General features: G+C 38.3%; 2 protein-coding genes across 2 annotated transcripts; both read right to left on the reverse strand.

Moving 5' to 3' along the window:
* Positions 1 to 15,642: 15,642 nt before the first annotated feature.
* On the reverse strand, positions 15,643 to 16,014 carry LOC145046246 (uncharacterized). Its single transcript, XM_078994540.1, has one exon. The coding sequence runs from the start codon at positions 16,012 to 16,014 to the stop codon at positions 15,643 to 15,645; it is 372 nt and encodes a 123-aa protein (XP_078850666.1).
* A 3,967-nt stretch (positions 16,015 to 19,981) lies between these two features.
* Positions 19,982 to 20,425, reverse strand: LOC145046247 (uncharacterized). Its single transcript, XM_078994541.1, has one exon. It carries the CDS (start codon positions 20,423 to 20,425, stop codon positions 19,982 to 19,984), a length of 444 nt encoding a protein of 147 aa, XP_078850667.1.
* Positions 20,426 to 24,165: the final 3,740 nt, after the last annotated feature.

The following is a 24,165-nucleotide window of genomic DNA, read 5'->3' on the forward strand; positions in this document are numbered from 1 at the left end:
ATGTACATAAGACTTCTTTGTAGACACGATATGATCACTATGAGTTCGTGGTGATGCCTTTCGGTGTCATCAATGCTCATGTTGCGTTCATGGATCTCAAGAATCGCATGTGCATACCGATGTTAGATGGGTATGTGATAGTTTTCATTGATGACATCTAGGTTTATTCGAAGATGCAGGAGCAGGATTAGGAGCACTTGCGAGAGGTGTTGGATACTTTGAGGAGGGAGAGCTTGTATCCCAAGTTCTCCAAGTGTGATTTTTGGTTGCACGAGGTGCAGTTTCTTGGGCACCTTGTCAACCAGAACGGGATTTCGGTTGACCCGGCGAAAGTGGGGGCCATGATGAGGTGGGAGGTTCTGAGGTCTCCATCCTTGATTTGGAGCTTCATGGCACTAACAGGTTATTATTGGAGATTCATTTACGACTTCTCCAACATAGTCGTACCCTTGACCCAGTTGACAAGGAAAGTCATAGTCTTTCATCGGGGGCCTGCGCAGTAGGCTGCATTTTAGACACTGAGACAAAGATTGTGTGAGGAGCCAATCTTATCCCGACGAGAGGGTGTGGATGATTTTGTGGTGTATTGCGATGCATCCATAGCGGGTTTGGGTGTGGTATTGATGCAGAGGGGGCATGTTATCACCTACACTTCAACGAAGCTAAAGTTGTTGGATTAATCTCTAAGTCCATAACTATATTTGATATGTACTTGACCCGACCCGGTATGGTCCATTTGGGTTGCACTTCACCAACACAATTTATAAGGATAGTCTTTTGAGAATAGTATATTTATGATTAATATTAATATATTATAAGTTCTAATATATTAATATGGAATCATATTATTTAATTAGTATTGATCAAGAATTAATTTAGAATTAATTAAGTGATCAAAATGAACTAATTAAATATGGACTCTTATATATATGGAATGGGCCAAGTTCATTTAGGTTGGGCTAAGCTTTCATGGATAGTCCATGGAGTGTTTAACCCATGGTTCATATGAAATGAAAGATCATGGGTTTAACCCTAGTCTCCATACTATATAAAGATGTCATTGGTTGGTGAAATTAGGACTAGTGTGGTACACTAAGAAGGGCTAGCCGATTTAACTAGAGAGAACCAAGTATCCATATTCTCTAAAGTCTTCCAAGGTGTTTTGGTGATTTGTGATTCCACTTGACGCTTCCACACTATTGGGGCTAAGCTCTTAAAGCTTGAAGACATCAAGCTACATCAAAAGGTATGTCATCTAACTAGTACTTTGTAGAATAAGAACTTCATAATATGCTAGTTAGGATTAAAGCCTTGGAAAGTTCTTATTTGCAAGTATAATAGAGAAAACATAGATCCAAGGTTTATAGGGTTTCATGTACACCATAGGAGTGTTAGAATGCTCAAAACCCAACAGTGGTATCAGAGCCTAGGCTTGTCTTCTTGTTATACTTGCAAAACTGCTTAAAAAATCAAATTTGTTTGATGTCTGATCATCAGACTCAGCGAGTCCATCAGGAGACTCGGCGAGTCCACGCATAAAAATTGATCAAATCGATCCAACTCGCCGAGTTGGTTCATGCACTCGACGAGTTGGACCCCCAGACAGCATAAATTGGACTTTTTTGGCTAGAATTGGACTAGGAACATTACCCTAAGATGTTTTTGGACTTATAAACTTGATTTTGATGTGGTAATGTTCATGCTAATCCAATTTCAAAAATAATTGTCAATAGATTCATGTTTTGTATTAGTTTAAAGTTTAGACTAATTACATGAAAAAGTTTGATTTGAATTATCTTGTTCTTATGAGTTGCTTATATTAATAGAAAAGTTAATTGAAATAGTTGTTTTCAATCCATTTTAATCTAAAAGTTGAGGATAAAATGTGTATGTGTAACTTTGTCCTCAGGTTACATGAGGAGTCACATTAAAGATTCATAAAACTCATAAAAGTTGGCAATGGTTACAAAAAATGAAGAGTCTTGTCATCATTAATTGTATTTCTGACTCCATAACTTGTCCTTAAGTTATGGAGGTTCAAGAGTCACTTAATTAAATAATAAATTTGTAACATTAAATTAATTCCATAAGATATTAAATAAAGATAAGTTAATTATTTTATTAGTTTAAAGTCTTCCATAACTTTTCCTCAAGTTATGGAACTTGAAGAGTTTTTGGATTAAAGCTACTTTAAACACATAAGTTATGGAATCAATTAGTTTTGAATAATTTCAAAAACTTGCCCTCAAGTTTTGGAATTTGAAAAAGTGTTATCTTATGAATACTTTAATTCCAAGTTAGCCCTTAGAATTTTAAAAGTTAAAATTCAACCCTTGTACTTTATAATATTATAAGTTAATAATATTTATATATAAGTATAAGAGTAAAGTCAATCTTACCGTTAGTAGGCCTCATTCACAAAGCCGGTCTATAAGGGGGTATAAGGTTACTACCTATAAAATGGCAGTTTAATGGGTGTCCACTCTCACCCACCGCTTCCTTGATCGGTGGAGGTCGTTAGCTGAACGGGTTTGACAGGACTATAATTCTCCCTTCATTAAAAGTATTAATGATAAATACTAAGTAACTAAACTCTTAATAATACCCAATCTTAGTTACATAGGAAAATGTGAATAAGGTGCTAATCCATGAAATTACACTTTGCACCTTGTTTAAGTCGGTAAGTGGAGTGTGTGTGGTTAACCAGCACACTAACTCGTATTTAACAAGGTAGGAAAAGGGAAACTTAATGTTTATCATAGTATCGATGGAGCGTGTGTGGTTAACCGGCACATCGATTGAGGGGTAAACACTTAAGGGTACCAAGTAATTTGCATGGTTACTTCACACCTTGTTTTGTGATCCTTGGCATCCCAGTCATAAAACCTGAAGGGCACACTCGAGATTGAAACATGCCATTGAATAGTTCATTGAATCTCAAAGATCTAGGAGTTTCAAATCCAATTAGAACCTAATAATACATTTCGTTTATCTTGGTGGAAAATGGTGAATCGTCATTCACCTACCTTCAAATATTTTATAGCTTGGATTATGGCATCCCTCTTCTATGTTATAAAATAGTTTGTTGGGTCCTAGCCTTAATATTTCATATTAGCTGTCATATTAAGGACTTTAGATCAACTATCTTGAATATCTCCCAAAAGATGTCTGGTCTAGATATCTATGATCTTCCAAATCTCATGAAACAAGCTTTCCTAAATGAAGATGATGTCCTTTGGAAATCATACTTCTTTAACCTCCTCCAATTATTCTCCCTAACCCACAAGTTCAAGGTCACTTAAGCCTTATTGGCAAGGCAAGGTCTAGGTGTGATCATATCTTGGAGATGTAGTCACATATTGACAAGCTGGGAGAGTTAAGTGTCAAAGTCTTGAGAAAGTTGGTGGTTCAACTACTTTCTAAGTCACATAGTGAGTTCTTTTGGAACACCTATGAAACAGGCTATGACAAGACCCTTAATGATCTTATCTATTTGCTAAGATCAACTTCCTAAAACTTTATGGACATTGATAATTATGACATTGGATATCTAGTAAAGCTCTCTCTTCCCAGTTGAAAGGGATCGGCCATAGTCAACTCGGTTGACCAAATGGTAAAGAGAAAGGCAAAGTCTGAGATAGTCCCGTGTACCATTATCAAAGGGTCCATATGTTCATATTGCCAAAGGAAGGGTCATTTGTTGGGAAGCTACCAAATTTACCTAAGGATGTTAAAATCAATAAGTTTGACTCTACTTCAGGTAAAGTCCACTATCTAACTCTGCTAAGTTTCTATTCTGAGATTCTTGATACATGATGTGACTAGGTAACATGGTGATGTTTTAAGAATCAAAGAAAAGGGAAGAAACTTAAAGAAAGAATATGCTGAATCTGATCGCGTAGATGGATTTCTATCACACGGTTTGAAGATTGGATTCTTGAGCTACTTCTTAGGAGTTATGAGATATTGCTTAGGAATAGATAACAACAAGTTTTCATATGGATTGTAAGGATAAGTTTTTCCGCAAAGTTTTAAAATAAAAGAAAATTTTTATTTTATTTATTTTAAAATATCCTTACAATGGCATTTGAGGAAAATTGTTGCTTATATGATTACATTAATAGCTAGAGTGGAAATATGAAATTAATTCTTTCAGTTGTGGTAATATCTAAATTTACCAAATAAGGAAAGATTCTCATCACCTAAGTTTCAATTGGACCGGAACTTGGAATCATGCAAGTTGTATAGCATGATGAATGAGAACTTTCAAGTATTGGAAAATTAAGACCATCTACTTGTTCACATGGATGTGTGAGTCAAGTAACAGACTAAGGGATTGAGTACACATTCTTGTGCACTGGTCAAGTCCACCACAAAAGATCGATAAGATTATTCGTCATAATTTACTAAAGCTCAATAAATATGGTTATACTTACAAGCTTAAGTGTAATTCTGAGACTTTGGAAAAGGTTCCAATGTAAGGCAGAGCGAATAAGAAGAATCAACTTAGGCAGAAGGATAAAAGTTTCTCAAATCTGAAAAGATGGGAGAGTACTTTAGTATCAGTTTTGTGATCATCTTAATGATTAAGAAACCATAGCACGATTAGTTCTCTAAGGATATCTTAGTGCATTCTTATGACTAAGAAGAGGAATCTTGAATTGTTGAAATGGTTAAATCAAGAAGATGAGTCATACATCGTTGCAATACAAGTCTTAGAGTCATACTCCAAGATTGTAATTTGACTGACATGTCTTAAGAAGGTTTAAAACACTTGTCAAATGTAAGAGTAAAAGTATCCTACTCTTGTACATTTGAAATTGGTTAGTTGTGATGTTTTGGATAAAACAAAGACCAACTAAGGCCAACTGTGTGAAGTGTTTGTCTTTATTAGAATCCGCACTATCTCTTGGATGTTTGACAAGGGAGTCTTATAGGTCAAGAGGATAGTGGGAGTCTTAAAGGTCTTGAAAGTCTCAAGAACTAATCAAGAATAAAAACCTGAAGTTCTTCACTAGCACACGAATTGAGGTTTATAACCTATCATGTTGAAATATTATGTGCCCATTCTAGTTAAAGTTGGCTTTGCATATGAGTTCTTAGAGTTCTCAATTGGTTGTGCAACAACTTGGAAGCAATGACAGGCCCTTGAGCTGCCAGGTGGCAAGAAATCAAAATTGAGTTCATTCCATATGAGTTTAGATTTGTCATTATCCTTGTCTTGTGACTATGGTATTGACAATTCACATGGATAAGAACACATACACCAGTAAATCTAAGAGTCATAAGGTTTCTCTCCGATTCATAATAATGATGGTGAGGAAACTCTTTCGCTAAGTAGATTTTAGCTAGATACCAATTGTAATATTTGCATTCTCAAAGACGTTAGTGGAGCGTGTGTGGTTTACCGGCACACTAACCTGGACTTGTGAGAAGTGGCAAAGGTCTAAACAATCGAGACTATGATTACGACATCCCTTTTCATAGTTCTTAAATTTTTAAGACACACAAGTGTGCTATCTAAGGCAAGGTGTATGATTTTGATAAAGTTTTATAAAAGCAATCTAGTATCAGAAATCTGAACTTTGGAAAGAAAGTTAATAAAGTATTGATTTCTAGAAGTCCAGTTAATTTATGAGCACATGTCAAAGCTAATGGGAGCATAAATGTTATGCTAATGATCATCATGTTAGTGGGAGCATGATAATTATGATAGGTATTGCAAGTTAGCAATGTTAATTATAGAAAACAAAGTTTAAATTGGGAAAAAGTTGTTTTGCTATAATTAAGGGAGAGGAAATTATACTTCATCTCAAATGTAAAAGCTTAGATTGAGGTTTTAATCGTATTTAGTCAAGGATATATATATATATATATATATATATATATATATATATATATATATATATATATATATATGAATTTCATGTTGGAATAGCTCAACATAAGGAAATTCTGTATATGGGTCCATTATTTGCGTTCTAAAATTCGATTATGATTACGGCATACCTTTTCATAATCTGAATTATGAGAACTTGGCAAATTGAAATGGAAATAGTATAGCAAAAAGACTGGTGTAGTCTTTATGTGAGACATCATGAATCGTGTCCCATATGCTTCGGATATTGGATCGATTACATGTGCTATTCATCCATTCTAAAATTTTCCAAATGCCTGGGGCTTTAAGAAGGGAAAAGGTCTAAAATTTGATATGACTAAACGGATTAAACAATTGTCGAGGACGATCTAAGGTTTACCAAAGATTGGGTGCTCAAGGATAGTTGGAAGTATAGTGATAATTCTGGAAGGACATATTGACATAATCTGTAAGGAGGTAGCTCTTGTTCAGAAGTGACAGTCAAAATGGAATCTGGAAATGTTTCAAAGTTAGAATTTTTCAATCTGTTTAAGATTAGGAAACTTAATGCAAGAAGGATGTTTCTAAGGAGCTGATATCCTTTGGAATGCTCTGTAATGATTGTTGTCAAGTCTTTCTGACTTCGTGCATAATCATTACAAGATGATCAATGCATATAAGTTTAGAATCTAACAGATTTCAGTAAATCGCATGAATTTGGAATTCTAACATTTGCGGTAAGGATTTGGGACTATGAAAAGAGGATCATTGGAGTTATGTTCAATAGATCTAGTTCACAAAGTAAAGATCATAGACAAACATAGTATGCATACTTGGTGTATGGCATGACTAGTGTTTAGAAAAGATAGTGTACATGCTTGGAGCATGGGACAACTATTGTTTTAAATTCAAGAATAAAGTTGATAGCCGAAACAGTATATAATGAATAATGTGTGATCATATGGTGATAAATAAAAGGTGTTTTATTTATGTTCCTAGGTTTTGATACCATATTGGATTCAATTACTATTGTGTTTCATTTTGCATGTTTTGACTTCCAAAATAAACTAGGTTCTTCTTCCGGAATGACTAAATTATTCAAACCATCCACATTCTGTCATATGTTGGAAGTAGATATGAATCAAGACTGTCATGGGTTGGCTTGTAGAGGTCTAAGATGTTGGACAAAGGGCTACAATTCTCATGAGTGCTCATAAGTTCTGAGTATTGGATTCAACCCGTGCTCATTGGAATCACTTCATGGATTTTATCACGAGTGATCATGAGATAATAATATCTTATATTCTTCAAACCTAGAGATATGAGTTGTTACTATGAGTTCGTTGTACATTGATTGCATGAAAACGCATTCGGTAACTCGGTGTCATAAACATGCCCTTGTGTATGATTCAACAAGTAGTAGAACAATCCATATGAGTCGAAGTTTATACATTCCTTTTACCTTCGGGATAAAAGAGATATCTGTGGCCCCCTCGGTGATTTAATGATGACACATGTGAGTGCTTGGCCAAGCCAGGACTGATTTGATTTGTTCAATTAGTCAGTCGTCAAGAATCGGAAATCGGGAAACAACAAATGGATAGAGAGAATGACTATAATCCATGTCTGAGTCCATATGATATTTAGAATAGAGGAATATATGATCCCTTATCTAATGGACAAGTTCGTTGACAAGATCAGAGTTCGATAGCGGCTTTAAGATCTATGATTGCCAGTTAGGTTTTGAAGTCATACTCAATAATAATTTTAGACTTATCCATGTGGGAGACTGTTGGATTAATGTCTAAGTCCATAACTATATTTGGTATGTACTTGACCCGACCCGGCATGGTCCATTTGGGTTGCACTTCACCAACACAATTTATATGGATAGTCTTTTGAGAATAGTATATTTATGATTAATATTAATATATTATAAGCTCTAATATATTAATATGGAATCATATTATTTAAATAGTATTGATCAAGAATTAATTTAGAATTAATTAAGTGATCAAAATGAACTAATTAAATATGGACTCTTATATATATATGGAATGGGCCAAGTTCATTTAGGTTGGGCTAAGCTTTCATGGATAGTCCATGGAGTGTTTAACCCATGGATCATATGAAATGAAAGGTCATGGGTTTAACCCTAGTCTCCATAGTATATAAAGATGTCCTTGGTTGGTGAAATTGGGACTAGTGTGGTACACTAAGAAGGGCTATCCGATTTCACTAGAGAGAACCAAGTATCCATATTCTCTAAAGTCTTCCAAGGTGTTTTGGTGATTTGTGATTCCACTTGAGGCTTCCACACTATTGGGGCTAAGCTCTTAAAGCTTGAAGACATCAAGCTACATCAAAAGGTATGTCATCTAACTAGTACTTTGTAGAATAAGAACTTCATAATATGCTAGTTAGGATTAAAGCTTGGGAAAGTTTTTATTTGCATGTATAATAGAGAGATCATAGATCCAAGGTTTATAGGGTTGCATGTACACCATAGGTGTGTTAGAATGCTCAAAACCCAACAAAAGTCTCATGAGGAAAATTATCCGACACATGACTTAGAGCTAGGGGCAGTTGTTTTCACCCTCAAAATTTGGCATCATTACCTCTATGCGGTCCATTGTACCATTTACACGGACCATAAGAGTTTGAGGTACCTCATTGGCAGAGTTTTCCTACTATAATAGCTATCACGCGAGTATTGACCGTCCTCCCTTTGAGATGTTGTACGAGAGGAAGTGCGGGACCCCGATATGCTGGGGTGAGGTTGGACGGAGGGTCATGGGGAGTACCAAAGTGGTACTCAACACTATAGAGAGGATCCAACATGTTTAGAGCACACTTCAAACTGCTCATAGTCAGCAGAAGAGTTATGCCCACAAGTGTCATTCGGACCTGGAATTCTAGGTCAGGGATGTGGTGCTCCTAAAGGTGTCGCCTTGGAAAGGTATTATTCGATTTAGGAAGCGGGGAATGTTAGGCCTCAGGTACATTGGACCTTTCAAGGTTGTAGCCTTGGTGGGAAAGGTGGCATATAGGTTGGACCTGCCAACCAAACTTAGTCAGATTCATAGTACTTTTCACATCTCCCAGCTGCAAAAGTATCTGGTAGACGAATCAGCGGTGGTGCCTTTAGAGGATATTCAGGTGGACGATAACCTGAACTACATCGAGTAGCCAGTAGCTATATTCGACAAGAATTCGAGGGATTTGAGGAACAAGAGGGTGGAGGTGGTAAAGGTGCAATAGTAGTACCACAATGGCTAAGAATGGACGTGGGAGTTGGAGGACGCGATGAGGGAACACTACCCTTAGCTTTTTTTGGAATCAGCAGCAGACTTCAAGGATGGTGTCTAAAATAAGTAGGAGAGATTTGTAACACCCGGTTCCTGGTATGTATTTAAATTCAATTCATTTCATGTTTTGCTCTGGTACTTGGCGATTTGGAGGCCCAACTCGTCAAGTAGACTTTATTTTGACTTGGAGGCTTAGTGACCTACTCGACGAGTCAGGAGACCAACTCAACGAGTAGGTTTGTCTCGATGAACCCCTAATATTTAGGGTTTGCACCCTATTTAAACAACTTATTGTACCTCAACCCAACCCCATCATCCCTCCCAACTCAGAGAAACCCGAAATCCAAACCATAACCTTGTTTGAGTGTTCTTGAGCCTTTTTGTGTGTTTGTGGTGATTGTGAAGCTTCAGAAGGAAGAAGCGGCTTGGAAGTTCGAGTGGAAGCTAGTATATCTAGAGGTTGTGCACCATTTCCATCTCATTTGAGGTATAAAGCTGAAACCTTGACCATCTATCTCTTAGATCTCTAGTTAGGGCGCATTTCTTCCTTTTTAAAGCCTTAGAGGTGTCATACTCAGAATTTGTGGTTCATTGAGGGTATTGCTTCGAATCTGGAACCAGTGGGGGTTCTTATGGCATAAAGGTGCCAACTTTATTGCAATAAGTACCCCCCATGCATCTTGTAGACTCCATTCTAGAGCCATTTAGGCCAAATACCTCATGCATAGACGTCAAGATTGGAACTTGTCGTACCCCCGAACCACACGGTAGAAACGTCCAGTGGCTTGGTGCGACTTTCAATATTGTAGTATCATTACAGATTGTATAATTGAAACATAACATCATCATCATCACACATGTAATATAACAACATTCATTGTCTACATCGAGTATTGTATTGGGATATTACATGCCAAAATAGTCAGAGTATGATGAAACAAAATATAACACAATATCCATTAGTTTGTTTCGTTCATCTTGCTTCAACGATTTCCTGAGAATACAAATTAATTTAAAAAGGTCAACATGAAAATGTTTGTGAGTTCATAAGCATGTTTGAGAAAATGATTTGTCTAACTTTGAAACCAATAGAAAATCCTATATTTTCGGAAAACGGTTTAGTATGTTTGTGACAGATCTTATGTTAATGCATGTATGTTATTGTTTATTTGAATAAAAAGGGTAAAGAGAATGTAGAGAGAATGTAAAGAGAATGTAAAGAAAATGTTCCCAGACAACCCGATGTTGTATGTAAAAGAGAAAACTGCAATACCAACCCCCAAGGTTGAATACTAGTACGAGTATGTTTCCGAGTAATTCAAGAGAAAATAGAATGGTCTTCCGTAAACTTCATAATGTTAATTCCTCTAAGTGAGCTATCATAACCACACTAAATAATGACAATTTTGCCTATCTGGGCGTTGTTGGACGCCGGTTTTGATTATAAGATTTTCGTCACCCTAGACTGATGTGGGGTGTCGTCCTCGTATAGATCTATACACAAAACCCCGCTCTCCCTCTAAGAGACTCTGGTTATCACTACAGGCTATGATCGTACACTTAATAGGTGCCAAAACGTTTCTGTGAAGAGTTGATTTTTTAGTTTAGTTTATAGATCTTGGAACACAACACTCATTTTTTACTATTTTAAGTGTATAAATCCTAGATCTGCTAGTTTACATGTATTAGATGTGATAACACAAAATTTTATCAAGGCTTTCATGTAGATCCAAGTGATAAACTAAATATTCTTAACATATTTTTAGATTTATGAAGCAAATAACACATAACCACCAAATAAATTATGAAAAACACACATATTCATGCATACACCCATAGATCTACACAACACAGCTTGTATTCACCCCTAAAACAAAGTAAAAATTGAAAATAGGGGTTATGAACTCACCTTTTCTTTGATGTTTTCAGTTTTGAAGAAGAAATGGAAGAAGATGATGTGATTTTTGGTCTTAGCACACCTTTGTTGTGGATCTCGTGTTTATGAAGTTTATAATGTGTGATCATGGAATAAAACCATGTAAGAAGGAGTTTTTCATGTTAAGATGAAAGAAGATACTCGTGTTTGACAATAACTTACCAAAGATTGGAATGACTTGATGAAGATCCTTAAAGCTCTAGCAAAATTTCAAGATCTTGGAGGAAGGAGGAGAATGATGCTTGAGAGTGATTAAGGGAGTGTTTAGAAGAGTGTGTGTGTGTGTGTGTGTTTTTGGTTCTTGGCCAAGATATCAAGAGGAGAGGGGAGAGAGGGTTTTTGAAGTGATGGTTTCATGGAGAACCACCATGCAAAAATGATGTGTCAAGTGCATGTTATTTCCTCTTTTTCTCTTTTCTTTATCTAATAAGCATAATGGGTTGAGAATTCGGGCTTAAGAGAAAGGAAGATGAATTAGTTTGGCCCAATTCTTTCTTTGGTTATAAATTATGAAGTCCATAGAGAAAATTTTCGGCCCCTTAGGCCCTTAGAAGGTTCACGGCCCAAAATGGTAAAAGGAGTGGGTTTATGGCCCATTAAGGTTAAACAAATTTATTGTAGGCCCATTATGGCAGAAAATGTTAAGTTTCATGAAGGTGGGTCCAATTAGAGCCCATTTAAGGGTCCTAAGCCCAAAACAGGCAAATTAGAAGCATATTGGTCCATTAGGCCCAATAAGGAAATCCTACTCCATAATGAACTTGCGTTGAAATTTCTATGGTTTCCAACGCTTATTTGAACATATGAGATGTATTTGAACGAGCATAAAGTATAGTATTCACTTACAGTAAAAGCTTTTACAATGGATCATGTTTACATGAGAATAGAATTTCCTAGCAAAATCCCAGTTGTGACAGAACTTTACGTATATTATGGACCCAAGGGGGGCAGATCTATGATTTGGATGCGTTAAGACTGATTAAAATCGACTGTATAGCTTTGGAAAAAGAGGGAGTTCGCGACTCGCTTAGGTGACTCGGCGAGTCGGGTCGCAGTTTCCCCCAAACGTCTTTTGGAAATGGTCTTGGGTTTAGTTGAAGGAAAGCTCAGTCTGTTCCGGTTTGTTTTAGACTTGAAGATCAAATGAATCGACAAGTTCAAGGAGGAACTCAGTGAGTTCAAAGAAATGTCCCAACCACAAGAAGACAGACTCCATGAGTTCAAGGAGATTAGGGATGTCAAAAACTCCCACGGGACCCCATCCCCGTGGGACTCCGATACCGTACGGGACTAATTTTTTTAAAAAAATATGGAGGGGGAGCGGGAACGGGGGAGATATTAACTCCCGTTTATTTTCGGGACCGGGGGCAGGAGTGAGTATTTCAATTCCGTACTCCCGCGGGGGGCCCGTTTATATATATATATATATATATATATATATATATATATATATATATATATATATATATATATATATATATATATACACATATATATATATATATATATATATATATATATATAATTACAAATCAAAAATTAGGGCTTTATCTTTCATTCGTCCGTTTTCAATCGTCACCCATGAATGGGGGCAAATAGGAAGGGCGACTTTCTAGTTTCGAGGAGTCGACGTCGAGTCATCGAGGACTTCACCTTCCTTCTCCTTCCCGTTCCTGTAGTCGGCGACCTGTACTCCCAGTCCTCGACCGGTGAGTGGCGAGTGAGTAGTGACGACTGCCTACACGACTTCTCCATTCTCCAACTCCCACGGGCTACCTGAGAGGCTGCGACTTCGACTATCTTCCGTTACTGGCTCACCGTTGCTGAAGCCTTCCACAATTGACGGTAAATACCACCTGTTGCTACTATCAATTTCTGTTGCTTTCAATTTCTGCTTATAAAATCTCACTCTCACTGATTTCTGCTTCTCACTCTCACCGATTTCTGTTTATCACTCCCACTGTTTTCTGCTACTTGCAATTAATCTTTTCCAGGTTTCATAATTTCATATATTGTATGTTATCAGTGAATTAAGTATAAGTTTGTAGAATACTGCTATAGAACTCGATCCTTGCAATTAATCTTTTCCGGGTTTCTTAATTTCATATATTGTATTTTAATCATTTATATTGTTGCTATCAATTAGTTAGCTACAAGTAAGAATGCTTGATCAAATTTTGTAGAAAGCTTGATGTTTGCAACCTCTAGTGATAATGTTTAATCATTTTGTTGTTGCTTGCTGTTTGCCAAAATAAATATATAGCTTTACTGCTTTAGTTCTTATTTGTTAATAAAGTTATGGAGTAAAGTTTTATGATAACGTTATAAATGATAATTTTTTAGTTTCTAAAACATATGGTTTTAAGTTTTTAAATTTATTAAAAATAGTATTTTTTTTCCATAAACAAAACAGTTTTTTAGCAAAAAAAAATTAATTTTAAGCCGAGGAACCGGGGGAGCGGGGGTGATGGAGGTAGCCGGGGGCTGGACCGGGGGATGTGTCAACGGGGGAACCGGAGGCCAGAGCGGGATTCGGGGGCGGGGTGGGGGTATCTATTTCCGCTCCCGTTTACCCCCGTTGACATCCCTAAATGAAATCTAGGCGAGTCACAAACTAAGTACCCTCATACGGATGAGGATGAACTCGGCGAGTCAGTTGAACAAGGATCTGATGTGTTGTTGAAGGTGAACTCGTCATGTTCTTGCTAGACTCGTTGAGTAGGGACCAGGGTTTTGACCTTGACTTTGACTTTGGACTTGAGTAACCCTTGTAAGGGTTATAAGTATGAAATAGTAATGTAGAGAGGATGTTTTGTAGGGATTAATGAGTCAGGAAGAGTTGATTTGAAAACCGAGGACAGTGTAGACACTACACGACATCGAGTTGAGTTATCTTCCAGTAGAATTGGGTCTAAGGCACCATGGCCAACCCACTAGTAGTTGATTCTAGTTGAGATGATTGTATTTGTGATAATTGTATGGTTTGCTACTATCTAATGTGTTCTATGCGATAGTATGATATGTTATATGCGATAGTGGTAGTAGAAGGGGAATAGTCTCCCGATTCGGTCATTAGGACCGAAGGGTAGGTGGGACACCGCAAATATGTCACACAACATGATTATGATATGTTATTATGTGATAGTAGTAGGGGGTGAAATAGTCCCCGTGATCGTGTGAGATAGATCGGAGGGTACACAGGCACCCCAGAATGGCCTGATACAGGTAGGTCAGCACCCCATAATGGCTTGACATGGGTAGGTCAACACCTTATAATGGCTTGGCATGGGTAGGTCAGGCACCCCAGACTTGCGCGATAGTATGTATGATTGTATGGTATGTGGCATGATGGGGGGAATCACTAAGGTTATTACTTACGGTTTTCAGTTTTGGTTTCAGGTACCTCTTCATTGAAGCGGAAGGACCTGGCGGGGTAGCAGCGTATCGCACACACATGATTCCGCATTTGAGATTTATAAGATTGTACCCTGACATTATTACTAATTATTGATATGGTTTTTGAGACATGTAAATGTGGTCTATGAATTTATATGTTATCGATAATGTTTTCCTCAAACAAGTTTTATAAGCAATATGATTAAAACAAAAAAGTTTGGTCTCGGTTTTTGGGATGTTACGTATAAACCTTATGTATATTATGGGAAAGATCCAAAATTGAGATAAGATGTAAATGTTATAAACCTTAGGAATTTTATGGGGAAGATCCCAACTTAAGATAACATGTAAATGTTATTAACCTTAGAATCAAACTTTAGGATCTCAACTTATGTTAACAAATGAGAGGGTTGCCAAGCCACTAAAGGATGAAATGATCCCCTTATTCATCCTATTGTTGGATATGGTGCATCCAAGTAAGGTGTATAAACCTTAACTTGTGTGAAAGAGGTACTTAACTCTTTAATGCTTAGAGGGGATTAAGTACCCTTATTCGTAGGAGAGATGATCAGTCTCTATTCTTTGGAAATTCATATAGTGAATAGTTGGATGTTTGCATTCATGGAGATCTTTTATTCCAGTGCTCTTTTGAACTTCAGGATCCACGAATATTCATCTTTAAAGATCCTTAGAGGTCAACATCCTTAAGTATCAGCGTCCTTGAGTGTTCAACCGTCAAGTTCCTTATAGGTCAGGATCCTTAAGTCCCTGCATGCAGCAAACATTAGCTAAGGTTGGGCGTTAGCCTAGCTAACGTCCCTATGATGCTTAAGTTAGTAATAATATTTAAAAAGAATAAATAGTAATAAAAATAAAGGGTAAAAGGTAAGTAGCATGCGTACCTTTAGTGTGTTGGGACACGACTAACCTTACTTACATCAAATAGGATTTCAGTTGTATAGCATTCTAGGATCTTGGCAAGATGCTTCCATCTAGGGTGGCCAACGAATATGCCCCTTTTCCTACTTTGGCATCTTTGAGATATGACCCTTTCCATTTAAGATCCAATTTTCCTGCACATGGATCCTTGGTATTTTGGAATGTTTTCCTTGGTACCAAGTCTCCTATTTGGAATCTTCTGAATTTTATATTTTTATTGTATGCCTCAGTGATCCTCTGTTGATGAGCAGCAATACGGATCTTGGAAGTTCATCTATAGTGTCAAGATCCTGCACCGGAATCCTGTTCCTGTCCTCTTGGTTTTGAAGTAGTTGTCTCACTGTTGGGATCACCACTTCAGTATGAATCATTGCTTCTGGTCCAAACATTAATGAGTATGGGGTTTGACCAGTAGCTACATTGGAAGTGGTCCTATCTGCCCATAATACGAAAGGAAATTCTTCTACCCATCTTCCTTTTTTCTCATCCAGCCTTTTCTTCAAGTTAGTGACAATGATTTTATTGTTGGATTCTGCTTGGCTGTTGGCTTGAGGGTAGATAGGAGTAGACATTACCATCTTGATTCCCCAACTTGTGTAAAGGTCCCTTGTCCTTTTTTTTATGAATTGGGATCCATTGTCGCATATAATTTCGGCTGGGATCCAAAACTTGGTCAAGATGTCATGTTTGATGAAGGAAACCACCTATTTGTCTCTTACTTGGATGAAGGCTTCAGCTTCTATCCATTTTTATAAGTAGTTAGTGATCACTACCATAAAGACCTTTCCTCCATGAGTACTGGCAATTTACCAACTATATCCATTCCCCATTTCATGAATGAGCAAGGGGAGATAATAGGATGTATAGGTTCTACTGGTTAATGTAGGATGTTGTTATGTCTTTGACAAGCATCACATTTCTAGGCGTGAAGGAAGGAATTTTCCTTCATGGTTGGCCAATAGTATCTTGTTCTCAACACTTTGGAGCATAAGGATCTGCCCCCAGTGTGGTTGCTGTAGTATCCTTCATGTATATCATGTTGGACCTCTACAACTGCATGTTCTTGTTGGCACCTAAGGTATGGACATGCTATAGATTTTTTTTATATCTTACCTTGGATTGTAATAAACCTTGAGATCCTTGTTCTAAATGCCCTTTCGCTTTTCCTTTCCTTAGGGATCGTGCCATTCTGGAGGTATTCCATAATGGGTTCGATCCAAAATCCCAAGGTTGAAGACGGATCCTTGATGTTGGGATCTTGATGTTGTATCGTCGGATAGGGAACCTCGATTGTGGCGACGTTAGTGGTTTTCACGTGATTGTTGGGATCCTTCAGTCTCTCGGCAAGATACTCAGTTTTGGGGATCAATACATGGGTTATAGGGATCTTGATTTCTGGTGGGATCCTTAGGGAAGATCCTAGATTGTCCAAAGCATCTATTTCAACATTGTATTCTCTAAGAACCAAGTTTAGGCTAAATGTTTCGAATTTTGAGGCCATGTTTTTGAGGATCTCGAGATATAGTGCTAGCTTCTCTCCTTTTACTGCATAAGATCCATTAAAATGGTTAGTTAACAAAAAAGAATCAATGAATACCTGAAGATCTGTGATTTTAAGATCTTTGGCTTGCTAAAGTCCCATGACTAGTGTCTCGTATTTTGCTTCATTATTGGTTGCATTGAACTCACAATTGATTCCTTCGTGTAGGATGTCCCCTGGTGGCAATTTTAGTATGATCCCTAATCCAGTTAATCTTTGGTTTGATGCTACATCTACGAATAATGATCATATTCCCATGTTCTCTTCTTCGAAAAGTTGTTTGGCTTCTATTTCGACTCAGTTCTTATATCATTATTAAAGTTAGCCACAAAATATGCCAATGCTTGGGACTTTATAATGGATCTTCGTTCGTATTTTATGTCATATGTTCTTAACTTTATGAACCACTTTGCTATCCTTCCTAACATTTCTGGTCTTCTCATAACAATCTTAATGGGATAGTTAGTTCTTACAGTTATAGGGTGTGTTTCAAAATAACGTCTTAATTTAGTAGAAGCTATTACTAATGCAAGTATAAGTTTTTTAAGGTGGGAATACTTTGTCACGGGATTCAGGAGACATTTTGACTTACATAGTAGATGGGATGCTGGTCCCTATTAAGATCTTTACCTAATATTGCACTTTCTGTGTTCGAGGATACTGAGAGGTAAAGAAAGAGTGGTTCCCCGTCCAATGGTTTTACCAATAGGGGTGGTGAACTCAAATATCTATTAATTTCCTAGAAAGCATCTTCATGTTCTAGGTTCCATTCAAACATTTTGTTCTTCTTCAAGATGTCGTAAAAAGGCTTGCATCTTTTTGAGGATCTTGAGATGAACCTGTTTAGGGATGTCACTCTTCCTGTGAGTCTCTCGATATATTTTGTCAAGGATGGTGATCTTAGATCAAGGATAGCCTTGATATGCTCCGGGATTGCTATGATTCCTCGTTGCAATGTATCCGAGGAATTTACCCGATCTCATCCCAAAGTGGCACTTAGAGTGATTTAGCTTCATGTTATATAGGTCCAGGATGTTGAAGGCTTCTTTGAGATCCTTAAGGTGATCCTCATCTTTTTTGGACTTAACCATCATATCATCGATGTATACTTCCATGGTATCCCCTAATTTCTCTTTGCTCTGGGATTACTTCGATTCCTTTTTTGGTTACCATGTATCCCATGAATTTACCCGACCTCATCCGAAATTGGCACTTTGGAGGGTTTTAGCTTCATGTTATACAGGTCCAGGATGTCAAAGGCTTCTTCAAGATCCTTTAGGTGATCCTCATCTTTTTTGGACTTGACCACCATATCATCGATGTAGACTTCCATGGTGTCCCCCAGTTTCTCTTTGAAAATCCTGTTGACCAATATTTAGATACCTATTAGAGTTATAAATGTCATGTTCTATTGGTCAGGGGGTTCCATCTGGATCTGTTGGAACCTTGGTGATGCGTCCATGAATGTTAGTAATTCATGACCCGCTATTTCGTCTATCATGGAGTCTATCTGTAGTATAGGGAAAGGATCCTTGGGACAATCCTTGTTAAGTTATGTGTAATCCACACACACTCTCTATTTACCATTCTTTATTTGTACCACGACCACATTAGCTACGCATCTAGGTAATTTCACATCCTTGATCATGCTAGTGTTAAGGATTTTTTCTACTTCTTCTTGTATAAATTGGTTTCTTTCTGATGCAAATTTCCTTCTCTTTTGGTGTATCGACCTAAAATATGGATCAATGTTAAGTTTATGGGTTTATATGATTTTATTGACACATGTCATGTCCTCATGCTTTCATGCAATCATCTTGCTTCTAGACTTGAGGAACTTTATGAGATCATGTTCGACTTGTTTAGACATTGAGGACCCTATGAGAACTTTGGTTTCAAGATCCTCAAGGTTCAGGGGCACTTCTTTTATATCTTGCTTCTATCACATCATGTGCCCCTGCCTTAATTGTTATGCTTTTCGTGGTACTATTAAAGATTTCATCGAAATCTTGTAGCATTCCTTGTAATCTTATTGGTCTCCTATGATCTTCACTGTCCCCCATGGGGTGGGCATCTTTACGCATTGATGATACATTGATGGATCGACCATGATTTCGTGGATCCATGTTCTACCTTTTACAATATTATAAGAGGATAATGTATCAATTACAAAAAAAAATTGTATAGAGTTTACCCCTCTATGTAGATTGGTAGCTTTATCTCGTCGATGGTGTGCTTGGTTTTGCCTCTAAATCCAATCAGTACTGAGGATCTTACAACTATCTCAGGATTCGGGATGTTCATTCTTTTCAATGCATCTAGGAGTATGATGGTAACCGACGATCCTCCATCGACGAGGATCCTTCTGACGAAATGGTCAGTGATGTAGAGAGTAATCGCCAATCCATCATGGTGAGGATCTTGGATACCTTGTCTATCCTCATCGTCGAAGGTGATCTCCTTTTCGTTTGTGATCAATGTGTTCTTCCATGGTCCTTTTTCATTCTCCATTTTGGATACCTAGGCATGCCTCTTTGGTGCAGCGTAAGAGGCACCACAAATGTCGGATCCTCCAGAGATCACATTGATTACCTTGGTGTCGGAAATTGGGAGGGATACTAGTCTGTTGAGGATCTTCTGAGGGTCCTGGTCTTTTTCTTTGGATCTCTCCTTTCTATTTCCAAGGATTTCTTTGAGGTATCCTTTTCCTAGGAGATAGTTGATCTCCTTCCTGAGAGTTATGTAATCCTCTGTGATGTGAACCAAGTCTTCATGATATGCGCAGTATTTGGTCTTGTCTTTCCAAATGGTCGATTTTCGTCCTTTTCTAGTCCATCTTGCTATGTCTCCAAGATCTAGAATAGCAAATATTACACCCAAAAAATCCACATAAAAACAATAGACATTAATCATAGGAAAATCTTCTTCCACTCCCTCATCTTCAAGGGAATTAACCATGTGATGGTCAGGGTTGGAATAATGTCTTCATTTATCGGATCTTTGGGTCAAAGAATTTTCCTTCCTATTGGGGTGATCATTAGAGCTTGGTGGTTGCTCCTCTTTTGGATCTCCTTGTCTTCTTCATGCCTGATAAACCTTAGTGCTCTGCTTTTGACATCATCCATTCCCTTGCATGGAGTCATTACGAGGTCTTCATATAAGGGAAAATCCTTCTTTAAGCCCAATTTATAGGCTTCAACTGCAATTTCCATGTCGATGTTGGGGATACATAGAGCTTCCCTTCCAAATCTGTTCACAAAAGTCCTAAGGGGTTCCTTAGGATCCTGAACCACCCAATAGAGATCACTAGTGATCTTTTTGAATGTTCTACTACAAGAAAATTGATTGTTAAATAAATTAATATAATAAGCAAATGACGTAATCGAATAAGTAGGAACTTTAAGAAGCCATTTTAGAGTTGATCCTGTAAGGGTGGTACCAAAACCCATGCACAGGCAAGCTTCTTTCAACTGAGTGGGGATGGGAATGATTTATATCCATTCTCTGTATTGTGCTACGTGCTCCTTAGGATTTTTAGTTCCATCGTAAGGCTTCATCCTGGGGGTTTGAAAGCGCTTCAAGATTTTGGTAACCTCTATCGCTATAAAAATATGTAGATCATGTGCCTTGTGGGGTATACTTCCGGTACTGGCTGAACTAATTCGGGTACGCTTGAGATCATTTTAGCCATGATCGGGCTTAAACATGTATCAATATCCGTTAAGTTATTAGTATGGATATTATTATTCATGCGGTTACCAGGCTCCTTGTTATTGGGAGTAACAAAGTTTTCGTTGGAAACTTAGGTAGTATGGGCTTGGTTTCTCGGACTCAAACTCCAAGTGAGAACAGAGGTCATGTAACATTAGGATTCCCAAGTATGATCAGATGATTATTTATTTTGAGATATAAGGAGTGAATCGACGAGTTGATGCCCAAACTCGTCGAGTAAGACCGCGAATGATGACTCAGATTAATGAAGGGACTCGACGAGTTGCTGAATATACTCGACGAGTCTATGCTGTTGGCAGAAACCCTAAATCCTTGGGTATGTGCCCTATTTCAGGATCCTTATGGCCTTCATTTGCAGCCACCCTTCCAAAAGAAAAGAACCCCTAGCATATTGAGCGTGTGAAGTGTGTGTGTGTGTGAGAGAGAGAGAGAGAGAGAGAGAGACATCTTGAGCCATTTGTTGTGATTTTGCTAAGGAGGAGAAGTGATCCAGCAAGAAGGACCAAAAGAGGTTGTTGTTTTGTGACTTTCAAACAAGGAGACTCCACTTTGAAGTAGCCATTCCTCCTTTTCTTCTTTATTGTGTACGCTTGCTTAATCAAGGGTTTCTTTACCCTTTCTTGAGTTGGAATAAGAAGCATGAGAAGTCCGAATGTGGGATAGACCTTAGATCTGGACCTTGGGAGGTCTAGAGAGTCCCAATCATCCAACTTTATGTAGTCCCCTTGGGGTTTTAGATATTGGTTGTCATATTAAGAGCTAAATCATCAAATAGCCCAAGGTCTAGAGAGTCCCAATCATCCAGATTTATGCAGTCCCTTTACGGTTTTGGATATTGGTTGTCATATTAAGAGCTAAATCATCAAATAGAGCCATATGAGTGTTGCATGATCATAAAGATTGGACCTTTACATGAATTTTCAGTGTTAGAAGGCCAGATCTATAAGTTAGAGGAACAGATCTGACCTCAGGAGGTCAAATGAGTGTTGCCATGGAGGACACTCGCAGAGTCCATGAGAGGACTCAACAAGTCGATTCGGGTTGCCCCGCGATTCGTGACCAGTAGTAACCCGGTGAGTTGAGAGGTTAACTTGACGAGTCAAGTGAGGCATTAGGAGGATTCTGAGAGAACGTCTGGACTCACCGAGTCACTCGAATGCACTCGACGAGTCTGGTCAAAGAAGGACAATTGATTGGAGTTGACTTCTGTGGACCTTAGGGTTTTGGTCAACTTATTCAAGAGAGGCCATGGAGGGTAGAATGGTCTTCTACCCATCCTTTAGATATGAGAACATAAAGAGAGTATTGATTTGAGATGTTATCATTTGATAGGCGTTGGTAGATAGGGGATTCAAGCACAAGAGCTTTCTAGACATCTTACGAGGCGAGTCTTCTCACTATACATTACCTGAAGTGGTATCTATGTGCAGACTGGAGGGTCTTATGTGTATGTGTATGTTTGTGATTATGTTCAATGTGTTATATGTACGCTATGTGATATATAGATCGGACCAGAGGGTCCAACAACTAATGAGGCCAGAGGGTCCTCGATCAGACCAGACCGGAGGGTCCAACGAGCTAGACCGGACTAGAGGGTCCAATGAGCTACAGGTTTGGAGGGTCCCGTTGAGACACATTGATCGGAGGGTCATACAAAGTTATACCCTCGAGTGGCTTATGTGTTGTATGTGGTATTTTGGGGGAACTCACTAAACATTTTTGCTTACCGTGTTATGTGTTATGTGTTTCAGGTACTAGCGAGGATCGTGGGAAGGTGCCGGCATGATCTATACACACTGGTGGAGTTTAATGTATTGAGATTCACGGATGTGTTTTGCTGATTTAACATTTGAGTTTTGAATGTTTTATCAGATATATATTATGTTTGAAAATGAAATTTTTTTTGAAAAATTATGTCGTTATAAGTTAGTATCAAAGCCTTGGTTTGTGGGATTCGGATGTACCTTCAGGAGTATCTAAACTCAAATTGAGGATTTGATAAAATTTTCATAAAATAAACAATTTTCTTCTAAAAGAATAAAAGATTTTGATACAAGCAGAACGGAGCAGTGTGTACAATCAGCCAACACCCAAATGGTGATTTCCTAAAATACCCTTACATTATGTGTTATGAGATATTATGTGATATGCTATGCATGCTAGAGAAGGCTAGGTATTCATATCTAGGACTAGAGTGGCCTGATTCGTGATGCCTTAACCCAGGAGATTACTACTATTATGAGATACTATGAGGGTGAGTAGGTAGTAGCAAGGAGTTATGAGTGGTCTACTGGAAGGTAGCATGTGTTCAGTGAGATATAGAGTACTTGTAACCTAGGATCCGAGGAAGAGGACTTGGGGTGATTACTGATGCGGTGTGGAAGGTACTATAGGGTCCGTACTACTAGAAACACTAGATCGGTGATCAGTCCAAGTAAGAATCCTTGGGGTACCAAGGAACAAGTAGGGCTAAGTATCGAGTGTGAGTATACTCGAGTGAGTCTCTGATATTTTTTGTGTTGTGTTTCAAAGACATCATTGTTGGGACACGCCACACACCAGGGGCAGCGGCATCAGCGACGAGGAGATTCCTCGGATGATTCATGACGAGGTGGCCGCGGAAATCTGGGAGGCCATTCCGGAGATTTTTGGGTCTATCAAGACCATGCTAATTGAGACATTTGATTAGAGGTACACTGTTGTTACCAATATAGCTATTGTTGTAGCCACATCAGTTGTTGTTGCCGCGAGGCCACAAGGGGTGACTCGTTACTGTACCGAAAGTTCAGCAATACGAAGCCACGGAGTTTGATGGGACTCAGGATTCGATAGTTGTGATTATAGGGATTTCAAACGTTGAGGGATGCTTCTACACCTATTCATGTCTGGAGCATCTCAGGGTTCGGTTCTCTTTGAACCAGATTCGCTTGCGAGCGAAGGATTGGTGCAATTTTTGATGGCTAATTTCATTTCTGGAGAGATTACATCGGTGGTCTGGGAGAGGTTCCCCACCATGTTTCGAGATGAGTATGTTCTCCCAGTGGAGTGGGAACGGCTGGCGTAGGAGTTCTTGTCCCTTAAGCAGGGGACGAAGTCCATGACTGTGATTTCACAAATGTTTCATGAGAAGGCATTGTTTTTCCCTGAACATGTGTCTAATGAGCAAGCACGCATGAGTCGATATCTGAGCATACTGAGGAGATACATTTGTGAGTTCGTGGCGAACTCAACATCCTTGACATTTGCTGAGCTCCAGGAAAATGCCCGGAAGAGGGAGATCAAGTTGGAGACTCAGGCCAGGGAGGAGGCTGACTCTCAGAGGAGGGATAGGCATCCAGTTTAGTCTCAGCTGGCAGCCAAGTGGACAAAGCCTGCTGATTCGAGATTTGGGGGTCAGAAGGGTCGCACTTTTGGGAATTGCTGCAAGAGCCATGAGGGAGTATACAAAGCAATGGTA

Source organism: Lactuca saligna, chromosome 5 (genome assembly GCF_052625555.1).
Source record: "Lactuca saligna cultivar CGN05327 chromosome 5, ASM5262555v1, whole genome shotgun sequence".
Taxonomy (NCBI): Eukaryota; Viridiplantae; Streptophyta; class Magnoliopsida; order Asterales; family Asteraceae; genus Lactuca; species Lactuca saligna.

Bases quoted from the DNA above. Each gene is read 5' to 3' on its own strand.
- LOC145046246 (XM_078994540.1), bottom strand. From the start codon at position 16,014: ATGGTAATGTCTACTCCTATCTACCCTCAAGCCAACAGCCAAGCAGAA.
- LOC145046247 (XM_078994541.1), bottom strand. From the start codon at position 20,425: ATGGGTTTTGGTACCACCCTTACAGGATCAACTCTAAAATGGCTTCTT.